Source organism: Callorhinus ursinus, unplaced genomic scaffold, assembly GCF_003265705.2.
Source record: "Callorhinus ursinus isolate GAN/ISIS: 27379988/994484 unplaced genomic scaffold, GSC_fseal_2.0 scaffold1, whole genome shotgun sequence".
Taxonomy (NCBI): Eukaryota; Metazoa; Chordata; class Mammalia; order Carnivora; family Otariidae; genus Callorhinus; species Callorhinus ursinus.
Window position 1 is genome coordinate 133,667,807 of NW_027397063.1, and position 14,502 is coordinate 133,682,308.

General features: G+C 38.8%; 1 protein-coding gene across 6 annotated transcripts in view; it reads left to right on the top strand.

Moving 5' to 3' along the window:
* The window catches only part of RBMS3 (RNA binding motif single stranded interacting protein 3), a 1,359,336-nt gene that overhangs the window by 249,133 nt on the left and 1,095,701 nt on the right, over positions 1–14,502 (top strand). For all 6 annotated transcript variants that reach the window (XM_073901133.1, XM_073901139.1, XM_073901145.1 and 3 more), the window contains exon 3: positions 4,542–4,610. In XM_073901133.1, the coding sequence (XP_073757234.1) occupies positions 4,542–4,610 (69 nt within the window). The remainder of the gene's footprint in view (positions 1–4,541; positions 4,611–14,502) is intronic.

The following is a 14,502-nucleotide window of genomic DNA, read 5'->3' on the forward strand; positions in this document are numbered from 1 at the left end:
TTCTCTGATATAAGTAACCTGGATCTGCACAAGCCTTACAGCCTGGGGGAGGGAGAGAGAGAAGATGAAAAGTAGGGTATGTATTTTTGCCTCAATATTTCTTTGGATTCGAGCTTCTCTCTGCTTTTGTAGATCATCTAGTTCTTTGGCAGTGACCCCACAGCCTTCTGGAGACATGTCGTGTGGAATCACGTGTACCCATTCACCAGTGCTCTCAACCTCCATGCAGTGTTTGCCATTTCCCTGATTCCTTGCCCTACTGACTTTAACAGTTGGTATTTTCTATGAAGCCATGTGAGGGAACTCCCTACCCTAATATCCTGAGGTCTGGGCCAATGGTGTTACCCTTTCTAAAGCATTATAGTAGCCACTGGAGCTCTGGAATTCGACCAGTTTTTACTGCATTTGTCCTCAGGCATGTTGGTTTCATTGTCACAGTCTCCTATTCGTACTTGCCAAACTTGAATAGGATTAAGTTTGCTGAACCTATTAATTAGTTTGATGTTTACTGAGCACTTACTATATCCCCAGCACAAGCATGCCTATTTATATGAGTAAATAAGACCCATCCCCAACTCCCATCTTCCCTTATAACCTTGTGGAATGTTCAGTCTGCAAGAGGAAACTGCATTTACAAGGCAATTACAAGAGAGTATAATAGAAGCTTTTGCCAAGAGGTAAGTGTAGATGGCCTGGAAACATACCAGGTTAGTAGCCTGTTCTTGGTATTCAGGGAAGGTTTTCCAAGGGCGGGAGTTGGATATCTAAACTGCACTCCTTACCCAGCCATTTAATTGGGCTGTGGTGGTTCAAGGTTCAATCTATATCAGTAGATTAAAAGTCAGATTCTTTTTCCTCAAGCGTCTTCCCATGATTTCCAGAAGTATTTCTCTGGAGTTTGAGAGTTCATTTTATCTGTTTAGAGAAAACTGCTATCAATAATATCCTTGGGTCTTCATACCTCTACTCATCGTCATCCTTGTTTTTCAGTGGATGCATGTAGCAGAAGTGTGTGCTGGGAGTATTCTGGGATGTTTCCTTGCTTCCAAGACTAAATATGAGTCACTTGAAGAGCCTCTTAAAAATGCAAATTGCTGGATACCACTTCTAGAGATTTGTAAATTCCTGGGGTCAAAGACTTTGCATTTTAAACCAGCATGCCTCATTATTCTGCTCTGGATACTGCCCTTTGGTCAACCACTGGTTGCTAAGGGCACTAGGAGGGGGAGAATGAGGATATGATCAATTACTAATCTGGTTTGTCTGGTGAGTTTATTTTCATCCAGGCTGAAATCCAGACCATGCATTATGGCTAGTTGATTCAAAAAGATACCAAGGAGACCCAACCAGATTTTGTGTTTTGTGTTACGAAACTGATTTTTGCATGTAATCACATCCAAATTTGGGACATGGTCATGTCCTTACAATTTGTAATTAATGTTGACCAGTTATTTTGTTGTTTCTCTGGCCTTTTACATTTATCCCCAGCACTAGAAAGGACATGAAGTGTGTGAATCACAATAGACTGCAATTACCATTATACAGTATATTATACTTGTGTCAGTGCCGGAGTGCTGTATGACCTTTAGGAGAAAGTCAAGTGTGGGCATGGCAGTATTGTGACACTTTTCAAGAAGGAAGAGCTGTGCCTTTCACATTGGGTTTTTATTGCATGCAAATCCACAAATGCCCATTTTTCTCTCCTTCCCACTTCAAGATTCCTTAATAATTTAGCACAGATGCTGCAGGTCACACATCTCACTTTTCTTTAAAATATTTTTTGAATGTTGGTGCTCATGTCTTGAATTTGATTACCATAATTTTATTTTGATTAAAAAAAACTAAAGCTTTCAAGCAGAGGTAACAAGTTTTGGTGAGGATGTGGAGGAAAGGGCACTCTTGTGCACACTGTCGGTGGGACTGGTGTAGCCACTATGGAAAACAGTATGAAGGTGCCTCAAAAAATGAAAAAAATAGGGGGGCCTGGATGGCTCAGTTGGTTAAGCAACTGCCTTCGGCTCAGGTCATGATCCTGGAGTCCCGGGATCGAGTCCCACATCGGGCTCGCTGCTCAGCAGGGAGTCTGCTTCTCCCTCTGACCCTCTTCCCTCTCATGCTCTCTATCTCTCATTCTCTCTCTAATAAATAAATTTAAAAAATGAAAAAAATAGAACTACTGTATGATCTAGTAATTCCACTTCTGGATATATATCCAAAAAAAAGGAAAACAGGATATCGAAGAGATATCTGCACTTGGTGTTTCTTTCAGCATTATATACAATAATGAAGATATGGAAATAACTTAAGGGTCTGTCAACAGATGAGTGGATAAAGAAGTATATATGTTATATATAATATACATTTTTCACATAAAATGTATGGTATACAGTAGGGTGGTAACCATATTGTAGTATGTAGATGTATCAAATCAACTCTAATACCTTAAACTTATATCATGTTATATGTCAGTTATATCTCAATTAAAAAAACCGTAAAGCTTTATTTTCCTGATAAGTTTAAAAATTATGACTACAATTTTAGAAGCCTGTATTATGTCTTGAAACTATGATAAGTTACGTTCTCCACATATGATGTCTCAAAAATTAGTCTGATGGTGAATTCCAAAAGTTTAAGGCTTAAGGAGACTTGAAGAGATTCTGCCGAAGTCCAAATCATTGGGGTAGAAAAGCAGCCAATGGCCCCTTCCCAAAAACGCAGGGAAGCCAGGATCTGCTACAAAATTCAGGCGATGGACTATTCTGGATTACTAGCATTTTCTAGTTAATAGAGGTTTCAGATATGTTTTTTTGGTATTTCAGATGCATAATATTGAAAGCAATCGAATCTTCCCATGGAAATCCGAATCTTTCCATGGAAATTCAGTGTTGCCACTATAATCAGTAATTTATATACTGTGAAAGTATAGAATCATTTAATTGAATAGATTTGGGGCTGGATAAGGAGGGAGCATGGGGACCATCTGAATTATCCTTATTTCACAATTAGGAAAATGGCATTAGAGAAGGTACATGGTCATGCGCTGGTAAAGTCTGATACGTTTGAAATTCATTGCTACTGCTTCTCATGAGGGAATATGATTAAGCTTTTAGCTGAATTTCTAGCTACTTCCTTGGTAGCTCTCCCTTTAACCAAGTTGAAATCAGAAGTGCTTCTCACACTGTGCTATAGGGTCCAATCCCATCAGCCTCAGTGGGGCAGGAGAACTGATCCCAGCCCTGCCTCCTCAGGCAGGCAAATGCAAGAGGGAAGTTGAATTGAGCAGACAGAACACAGCATTTAGCTAGCATGCCAACCTCCCCATGGCAGAGATTCAGGAAAGCTGTCAGGAACAACAAAGGCCAGCACAGAATTACACAGGGGTCCTGAAAGGCAGATGGAATGCAGTGATGGGGAGTATAGGAGTTGGCAGTACTAGATCGGTCTATTGATCATTCTCCAAACATACTAATCACTTTCACGTCTTCATTCCTCTGCCATGAAGTATCCACAAGTTTCTGCAAGGGATAGAAAATGGGATTATAGTCAATTACCTAAGGAGGGTTTAGGCAAGAGTAGCAGCCTGAAGCTGTGGTTAAACTGCATAAGAAGTCTAATTAAGGTCAGTATCTCTGCTCTTCTCTTGGCCTTTTTTCCTCATGTTTATAGAATGGTTGTTCTAGTTCCATGTAGCGTATCTCTATTTAGAGAGAAAGAAGAAGTAGTGGTGAAGGTCCAAGCCTTATCTTTTCCCTTTTATCAGAAAAGCAAAGGGTTTCCCAGAACTCTCTCACCTCCTGCCCCTCCAAAATTACATTATGTCTCATTGGCCAGGAGTAGAGGGAGGGAATGCTGAGACAGTGTGTATGCAGTTTTTATTTTTGTTTTTGTTTTTTTGAGCCTCTGTGGTAGAAGCAGACAAGAAAAATGGTGTTAAGGATGGCTGTGGATGAGCTAATCTACAGTGAATTTGTGGCATTTTTACAAGCCCAGAGAACTGGTAGCAATGGTATGGTCAGGTCTGTCCCAAAATGAACGGTCTCTTTATAATAAGAATAACTGATTCAAATGACCTCATTTATTAATGTGGATATTTGTATACCAGTTTGGTTTTACATGGAAACTTATAATAATGTGCCTTATTTTTGCTTGTTGAATTAAGGCTTATATGTATATATGCTATATACATATACAAAAGGCTTCACACCTATTATCATATTTGATCCCCACAAGAATCGCATGACATAAAAATTATTATTCTAGTCTCATTGAAGAGAAAGTTGAGACAGAGAATTTGGATGACTTGCACCAGGTCAAATAAGGGGTCCAAACTGTGAGTTGGATCCAGATGTTTTGGCTCTAGTGTTTATATTATTATAGTTGGTGAGGAGAATGTGTTTTAAAAGAAATGAAACAGAGAGTAAATTGAGACAGTCTAAGATTGTGTTAATTTTTGGCACTGTAGACACTGAATAAATAATTCGTTTAGAGAATTAGAAAGTGAATTCAGTTTGTGTGACAACATTTCCCCTTCTCTTTTTCAGAGACCCTCGGCCAGCAAGTCTTCGGGTGCTCCTTCCTATAGCAGATGGTCCAGTTCACAGCCACATCAGGTAACATGCTCTTTAAGAATCTTGTGCTTGTTTTCCCTGAAATGCACTTAAACGTACAGTTATTTTGTCATTGGGCAAACATGGAGGGGATCAGGCTCTTGCCTGTTCTCACCTTGAAGGTGGTCCCTTGGCAAAAGGCTGTGGAGTTCCTCATTGGTTACTTCTCTTCACCTCGGGTCTCCAGTCAGGGCTACGTGAGGGTCACAGTGAGAGGGAAATGTCCAAGTTCCAAGTTCAAAGCCCTCCTCAGTGCATAGCTAATGAAGTCAACCTGGCAATTACTGAGAATAGATTTTGCCTCTTTTTTTGCAACCTAAGATTCTCCCTCTGTCCTTTCTATTCTAGGAAAGTGCATATGTTCCCATGTGTGTGCATACATATATATATATATGTGTGTGTGTTTGGCACACAGGATCTCTATGAGTGTATATACCAGTATATCTGAAAATGTACTGATACTACAAAGAATCACTTTTTCGCCTTGTTACTCAGGGTGATTAAAGTCTGCATTCGGGTCAAACAATACTGAACCGTATTCAACCTCTTAGGGGAAGTTAAGCCAGCACGGCACTGTTATGTCTCTGTGTGTAAACAAAACAGGATTTTGAGGTTGGTAAGCCATTCACCAGGTGACTACACGGGCTTCTTTTTGAAGCAGCACATGATGAGAACACTAAGTTTAGACTCTAAAAGCTGAGTAGGACTTGAATTCAAGTTACCTTGAGACCAACAGGAAATAAGCTCCCTTTTGTCTTTTGCTTTATTGGTTCGAATTCTCATTTAGGCTTTTCAGGTCAGTTAGGCAGGCTGGAATGACAGTAGCAGAAGCACATTATAAATGGTTTATATTCCCATTTTCTCCTGCATTTTATTGACTTTCTGTAGACACTTAGTATTGGTGATAATTTACTCCAGCATCAGCATAATGTGAGCGCTCTTTGTATTCCCCCTTTTATCTTTTCTTCATAATTTCTTTGCAAGGCATTGATAGCAATAAAAATATTAAAGAAACTAATAAGAGAAAAATACATTCTTCTATTATGCAACATTTTCTCACAGTGCCTCTTTTTTCTTATTTATTTATTTTTTTGAGAGCGAAACAGAGTGAGTGCGCACGTTGGGAGAAAGGGGCAGAGGCAGAGAGAGAGAGAAACTTAAGATTTCATGCTGAGTGTGGAGCCCAGTGTGGGGCTTGATCTCATGACCCTGAGATCACAACCTGAGCCAAAACCAAGAATCAGACGCTTAACAGACTGCACCACCCAGGCGCCCCACGGTGCCTCTTTTTATATCGATTGGTTCGTGGAAAAAACTTGAGGTGATGGGTCTGCTTCCATTGGCATCAGCTTTGTGTGGGTGCTGTAGTTTCTGTTAACTTTGGAAGGATATATTGCTCTGTGAGTGTGAGCTAAGGAAAAAGGCAACCTAGAAAGAGGGACAGTGGCTCCAGTCTAGGGAGATTGCTTTGAATATCCAGTTTTCTTTTACTTCCTGCATTTCCTGAAAATGCACACTGGGTTTTAATCAGTATTTTTGATTTCTGTTCTCACACTTCCCAGAGACTGGGTTGAGCAAGTCACTAGTTACATTTCTGCACTCACCCTGAAGATGGAGAGATGTTCTAATCTAATCTTCACAGTCTAAAGAAAGTGAGACAGAGTATATTGTCCAGGGTTACATGATTTCAGTTGGTCTACAATTCCATGATTTTCCCCCCTAGAACTTACTTAGTTTTATAAGCCAATACAATCCTTCTGCGAACTTCCCAGTGAAATAGTCTAATGTGAATCTTTGACTCTGTGCTGGTCCTGCAAACTTTTTACATGCTGCAATGAAATGAGAAAAGTGAAGCCAGGGTAGTAGTTGGGACAGTCCTTAATTCTTAGAATGTATCGTTTTAGCTTTCCAATATTACAATGACCTTTTTAAGTGAAATCTGGGAATGATTAGATGGTTCTTGTGTAGTTTTTGATATCCAAGCCAAATTTAAATGGTAACCATCCTGTATACATTTCCCAATGTGTTCTCTAAATTCTTACCTGTAAATGAATTCCAGGAGCAGAAGAGCTACCAAAAAGGAGTTTCATTTTTGCCTTCTCACATGCTGAAAGAAATGTGGTTATATAGGCAGACTTTCAGTCTTCACAGTGCCATTTGGATTGGGAGGCTTAATTTGATGGCATTTCCAAATGGTAGCCTGATTAAAACTAATATTGGTGACATCTCTTTTGTATTGAGGATCCCCTTTAACCCTAACTTAAAGGAGTGGTACATTTTTTATATTTGGTAGATTTCCTTGGCGTTTACCTGTTGTGCTGGTCATTTGTTTGCTTTCATATCTACTCCATGCCCATCTCTTGACATCTACGTTCCCAGGCTCCCTTGTTAACTGACTGCTAAATAGGTTCTCCCAATTGGAGGCACCATTGCCTGGTTGGGAAGAGATAGAAAGAGAAATATATTTCCCCCCTCCTTTGCTTTGGGCAGTATTATCTCCATGTTCTGAGCCTCTGTGTGGATCTAGCTAGTGTGAGGCAGCCCTTGATTCTGGCCTCTCAGTACCTTCTCTGTGGTACCCCCCTCCCAGCTTCAAAGAAGGTGACAGTGTCCCTCATTTTTCCCTGTCTGGTTTTTGGCTTTCCCAATAGCCTTATGACTAGTTCCCTATATTAAATTCCTTCTCTTTGACTGCCTGGTATGAGCTCTGTTTTTCCAACAATTTTTCTGACTGTTTTCTGATTGATGCACCTACCATGGCATGATGCACTTTATTCTTTGGTTGTATAACAGTGGGTTTTAACTTTAACTTTATAAATATTATGTGAATATTTACAGGATCCCCAGACTTGCAGCTGCGGTAAACTCTGAGATTTATTCTCTTTAGCTGGCCTAGTGGGTGGCAATCCTTTTATACCCCTATCCCACACAGAATAATTATTCCTCTTTGTCACTCGTGAGCTAATCCTTCCCTTCTAAATTCGTGTTTATTACAAAAACCTTTGTCTTCTGTGCTTGCAACATAATAGGCTTATTTCCTTCAGTTTCTGAAAGTACCTACACAAATTCTCAGCTTGAGGTTGGAAGGACAACTGTAACTCGATCCTGGATCCTAGCTTTGTGTCTTCCTCTGATTTTTGGCATCAGCAGAGCAGTTCAGAAAAGAAATTGTCATGGATTTATATTCGCTAAGAAAAGTGGACCTTTTTCTATTTGTCTTCATAACACTATTTGTAAACCTTAGATGGATACAAATATAGATATAGTAATGAGTGAATTGGTACAGGTAGATACGTGCTCGTTTGAGAATTAATATCATCACCATTCCTTCTTCAACATTGTCATCATACCTAACATTTACTGAATGTTTACTCTGTGGTGTCCACTAATTTCTTTTCATGCATTATCTCATTTAATCCTCTCAATATCTCTATGATAAGGAGACAATATTTTATAGGTGAGGGAATTGACAACTTGAACATTTAATTAACTTGTCCAGTGACACAGGGTTGGTTCTGTTAGATTCCAGCACCTTAGTGTTTTCTTCTTTTCCTGTCCATTTAATTCAATTTATTTTTTCAAGTTTTTATTTAAATTCCAGTTAGTTAACACACAGTATAATATTACTTTTAGGTGTACAATTTAGTGACTCAGCGCTTCCATACAATATCCAGTGCTCATCATAACAAATGCACTCCTTAATCCCCATCGCCTATTTAACCCATTCCTCCTGCGGGGCCTCTGCTCTGGTGACCATCAGTTTTCTATAGTTGAGAGTCTGTTTCTTGGTTTGCCTTTCTCTCTTCTTTTCCCCTATGCTTGTTTGTTGTGTTTCTTAAATTCCACATATGAGTGAAATCATATGGTATTTGTCTTTCTCTGGCTTATTTCACTTAGCATAATACTCTCTAGCTCCATCCACATCATTGCAAATGGCAAGATTATATTCTTTTTTTATGGCTGAGTAATATGGCTGAGTAATATTGAGTAATATTCCAATGGAATATATATATATATATATATACATATATATACACACACACACACACACACACACACACACACACACACACACCACATCTTCTTTATCCATTCTTCAGTCAATGGACATTTGGGCTGTTTCCAAAATTTAGCTCTTGTAGATAATGCTGTTATAAACATTAGGGTTTATGTATCCCTTTGAATTAGTATTTTTGTATCCTTTGGGTAAATACCTAGTAGTGCAGTTGCTGGGTCATAGGCTAGCTCTATTTTTAATTTTTGAGGAACCTCCAGACTGTTCTCCAGAGTGGCTGCAACCCTAGTCATTTAACCAGTGGACAGTACTATTTCCCTGAAGTTTTTAGACTAATTTAAGGCCACTGAGAACCATTTTCCCTAATAGTTCTGTTTTGCATTGACCAGAACACAACCTTTTGGCCTTTAGGTATTATTTCTACTCTGAAATTATTTTTGCACAGTTAACTTTCTTTGTTGAAACAAGTGCCTATATCCACTCAAGTATAGATCAGTCTATTTGCAAATAGACAATTTTCAAAATATAGATCTTAATATGTTCATTAATAAGTTTTATTTAAAAAGAACCATTTATTTACTTATCACTTATTTATTTATTGAGACATAGAGAGTGTGTGTGCATGCACACATGCAGAAGGGAAGGGACAGAGGGAGAGGGAGACAGAGTCTCAAGCAGACTCCGAGCTGAGCACAGAGCCTGATGTAGGACTTGATCTCATGACCCTGAGATCACGATCTGAGCCGAAACCAAGAATTAGCCACTTAACCAACTACACCATCCAGGCGCCCCTACACCATTTATTTAAAATCCACTAACTTGGTGTTTTATTTGGAATAATTTGAGAACCTATTTGTAAAAAAAAAAAAAAAAAAAGTGTCTTTTCCAATGCTTTCAGTTTGTAAGGAATGCTCATAAAGCTTTATGTGCTTACAGATATCTATGAATAAAAGTCATTATGAATTGAAATTTGAATAAATGACACAGATAAATAAGAATGGTGACTGGCTGACTGGTATCTTCAAATCTGGAACCGAAATTGTGATATTTTTTATGCATATTGTATACTTCTCTTTAGAAAACTTTTGTATTTCCCATCACATTTTCTATCTGCTGTTCAGCACATTCCTTATAAATATGAAATAACTATCTTCCTATAACTTAGAAATGGGAAGTTTTTCTTTTGGATAATTAGCACCAATCCAAACATTGTGTCTTAAAAGCTCACTGTAAAGTTTTGGTCAATAATGATCAATCAATTGACGTCTCTTTAGTCCTTTAAACTTTGTAATGTTGTAAGCTTTGTGTTTAGAGTAGTCCTTGGTAGGTAAGAACATTAACATTCATCGCATTAAAAGGATAACTTGTGAATTTTAGGAAAAGATGCAGTATGTTAATGAGTGACAGTTTACTCAGGAGAATTCAACCTGGTATCTCTGTGTCCTTTTCGAGCAGCAGATAGACCTGGCCAAATGCAAGGTTGACAGCAGAAATTTGGTTATCTGGAAGGGTTGGTGTTAAATGAAGGAAGAGAACACATCACTGTGTTCATGTGGTAAGAGAAGATAGCTGTGTGCAGTCCACTTATAAAAGGTTAAAGGGAAGGGCACCTCAGAGGCTCAGTTGGTTAAGCGGCTGCCTTCGACTCAGGTCGTGATCCCAGGGTCCTGGGATGGAGCCCCGCGTAGGGCTCCCTGCTCAGCAGAGAGCCTGCTTCTCCCTCCCCTCTGCCTGCCTCTCTGCCTGCCTCGCTGCCTGCTTGTGCTCTCTGTCTCTCTGTCAAATAAATAAACTCTTAAAAAAATAGGCTACAGTGAGTACCCTTCCTGGATTGTCTTACATAATTTTTCATATTTGTATATGAAAATACGTGTACTCAGCATGTAGTAGGAGCTCATGCGATATTTGTTGAATGAATGGAATGAATTATATGACATAACAGCAGGGACAGAATGGGGAAGGGGGGGCCTCAAATCCATATATTCTCTTTTCTCCAAATCATTAGTTTCTACCTTCTCCTTAACTGAGGCTCACATCAAAGCTGATAATTGTGAGTTGATTGAGGTAAATGCATTTCACCTCCTCTCTGTTGTTAGTTCTGGTAACAAGCATTGTGGTAGGAGAAGTATAGGCTGCCAGAGGCCAGGAGAGTCCATACTTTGAATCACTGGTCAATGTGATGTTGCCTTTATGTTGTCTATGTTACGCATTTGAGATTAATGTGGTTGCCATGAGATTTCAGTGAAGAAACCCCAATGTTGGGAATATGTGTATGGTTGTTTGGTGCTCTGGGGTCCATGGAGACAAATGTAAGCTTCCAGTTTATTCTTGTTCAGGATTCTGAACAAAATTGACCCCCTTTATCTGTGTGTGCATTTCTTGAACTTTGCAATTTAAATAGAAAACATTTCATATGTTATATAAAATTATTATAATGCTCATCAGCCAAAGACTACCATGAACACACATGTGTTAAAACAAATTTAGAGTTGTTGCTTGTCGCTTGCTGCTCTAAAGCAGACTGCATAGCATGCAAAATGAGGGAAATCTGAGTAAGAGGGCATTGTTGGGTGGGACTTATGGGATTTAGGCCTTGGTTAGATGATTTTGGTGAGCAATAAGGAAGTGGGATTTGTTCTGGATTGACTACTGTTAGGAAGTAGGAGTATTTCTATGATTGGATATCTTAATAATTTTATCCAGAAGGTGGGATCAATGGAGCAAGGCTAAAGATGTAAGTGATAAAGAAGCAACAGTCACTCATGTTACCGGGGCGAGGGGCATGTTTGGTCACTTTTGTGATTTGGACAGTGGTCTTGTTTTTCTCTCTGCTTGGATGTAATTATGAAGTGGCCTTGTTTTTGTATTATTCAGTGAAGTTTAGGGTTGTGAGGTAACCTTGTCTAATCTGATGTTTATGTTCTGTAAATTATTTCTGTTAGGTAGGGAACTTCTTGGCCTAGATGCTAATGCCAGGCCATCTACTTTAGACAGCTATATTTTATATATAAACACATATTATACACACACATATATATACACACACTTACATATACACATATATATGTATATACGTATGTGTATATGTATACACACACAATTTATATGATTGCACATATAAAATGGAAGACCTGCACTATCCTCCCCGATTGTTGTATTCCTCCTGATATTTGAGAATTTGACCAGAATAGCAAAGTGGCAACATTCTTAACTAGAGTTGACATCCAGTTGACATCCTAGCATTATAAATCTAGAGATCAGGGAAGATCTGCAATACCAATTCTTATGCATTTGCCAACTGTCATATCCCATTTACAGTTTTTTTTAAAGGATAAGGCAAAAACTGTGAGAAAGCAAACTTGACATAATATAAACCCTTACAAATTTGGACTTGCATTTGAAAATGAATTATTTAGAATGTAGGAAAATAGGATCGGATTAAATGAAATATCTCATTAATGACAGCTTGTCTCCAAAGATGGCACCCCAATGAACCATGCCTCCTAGTACTCACACCTTTGGGTTCTTTCCTTTCTTTGGAGTTTAGCTGACCCTGCGACTCAATGGAGTACAGTGAGGTGACACCCTGAGACTTCTAAGTGTAGTGCTAAGAAGGCTTGCAGTTTTGGTCTTGTGCTCTTACAGTACTTATTATAGGAGAGGCTGTCTGCTTTGTGGAAGCCCAACTATCCTTTTTTTTTTAAATTTTTTATTGTTATGTTAATCACCACACATTACATCATTAGTTTTGGATGTAGTGTTCCATGATTCATTGTTTGTGCATAACACCCAGTGCTCCACGCAGAATGTGCCCTCTTTAATACCCATCACCAGGCTAACCCATCCCCCCACCCCCTCTCCTCTAGAACCCTCAGTTTGTTTTTCAGAGTCCCTCGTCTCTCATGGTTCATCTCCCCCTCTGACTTACTCCCCTTCATTCTTCCCCTCCTGCTATCTTCTTCTTTTTCTTTTTTCTTAACATATGTTGCATTATTTGTTTCAGAAGTACAGATCTGTGATTCAACAGTCTTGCACAATTCACAGCGCTCACCATAGCACATACCATACCCAGTGTCTATCACCCAGCCACCCCATCCCTCTCACCCCCCACCACTCCAGCAACCCTCAGTTTGTTTCCTGAGATTAAGAATTCCTCATATCAGTGAGGTCATATGGTACATGTCTTTCTCTGATTGACTTATTTCACTCAGCATAACACTCTCCAGTTCCATCCACGTCTTTGCAAATGGCAAGATCTCATTCCTTTTGATGGCTGCATAATATTCCATTGTGTATATATACCACATCTTCTTTATCCATTCATCTGTCGATGGACATCTTGGGGAAGCCCAACTATCCTGAGAATGCCATGCTATAGAAAAGCCCATGCGAGGATTTTGGAGAGTCTGTGTGGAATAGAGATGCCCAGCCAGCTCCCAGCTGTTTCAGCCATCTCAGCAGAAGTATCAGCCCAATGAGAAGAGATGCCTTCAGATGATTCTAACCCTAGCCACCATTTGATTGTAATTGCACAAAAGACCTCAAGTGAAACCACCCAACTGAGCCTAGGTGGTAGTTTGTTATACAGGAATAGATGACTAAAATAATCATTCATCTTAAAATAAAGATTACTGTTATCCATAACAATGGCTAGGAAAGTATTGGCAGTTAAAAGGTCAGCTATGCTGGTTTGAATGAATTGCTAATATTCATTTGAATTAATCATGCCTCTTATATGAAAATGAATACTATTTAGTGTTTGAAAAAGTTAGACAGAAATTTCACCCTCTAATCTTCTTTTCGTTATTAATTTGTTGAACAAATATTTCCAGACCTATCAATGACATTTTAATTCTCATTCAGTGTGTAGCTCAGATTCTAGGATTGAAGACCCCAGAAATCCTGAGCTGTATTTTTCTTGCAGTGTCCAAAGGAGTGGTTGGGACATAGTGGAAACAGTAATACTAACCTAATACTCCATGCAATCCCTTCTGCAGTCAGATGGTTTCCATATCACAATTTTCAGCCAATGAAATGGGAGTGGAAGTGATGTGTAACTCATGTTTTGAGACAAGGTGTGATTCTCTAGTCTCTATTGCCTGACACGGGGATAGAGGAAGCCATGTGTTCCAGATAGCACAATTACTGGATAGCCGAATCTCTACTGGCCTGGATCCCTTGGGTGAGTGAGGGGAGCAGAGTGCCTTGTTAATTCTTGACAGGCAGTAGCACCAGCCGGAAACAAGCCATAGTTGTTCCTAAGCCACTGAGATTTGGAGTTAATTTGGATCTGTAGTACCATCTAACCTCTTGTGACTAATACAAGAGCTTTAATTTCCCATAAGCTCCGTCACATCCGTCCCAGGCCATTCAAAATCAACTTTGAAATCTAAATAAAAATAATGTGATTTCTATGTAAACAGAGCTTCAGGGCAGAATTTCTGATTTTTTTCTCCAATTAGATTTATATCCCTAAGTCCCTCAATATAGAAATTCTGGCAATAGCACTGTTTATTTACTTGGGTAATTTGAGCACACTTGACACGAAAATCATTCTCAAATCAGGTTGTTTTCCTATTTATTTTTTGAAGTCATTTTATAGCAAGTTGTTAATAAAATAATTTATTAGATTTAAGAAATATTTATTCAATATAATATCAATAAAAAATCTAAATTGTTTTTTCTTTTAAAAATGGTTATTATGAAATTTCCAAACATGCATGAAAGTAGAGAGAATAGTGTAATGAACCTCATGTACTCATCTACCCAGCTGCAACAATTATCACCATATGGGCAGCTTTTCAAACATAAGTTTTGGCTACATAAAATTTTATTCTCTTTTGATCATCCTTTCAAAGATAAGATAATAACTACCCTTTC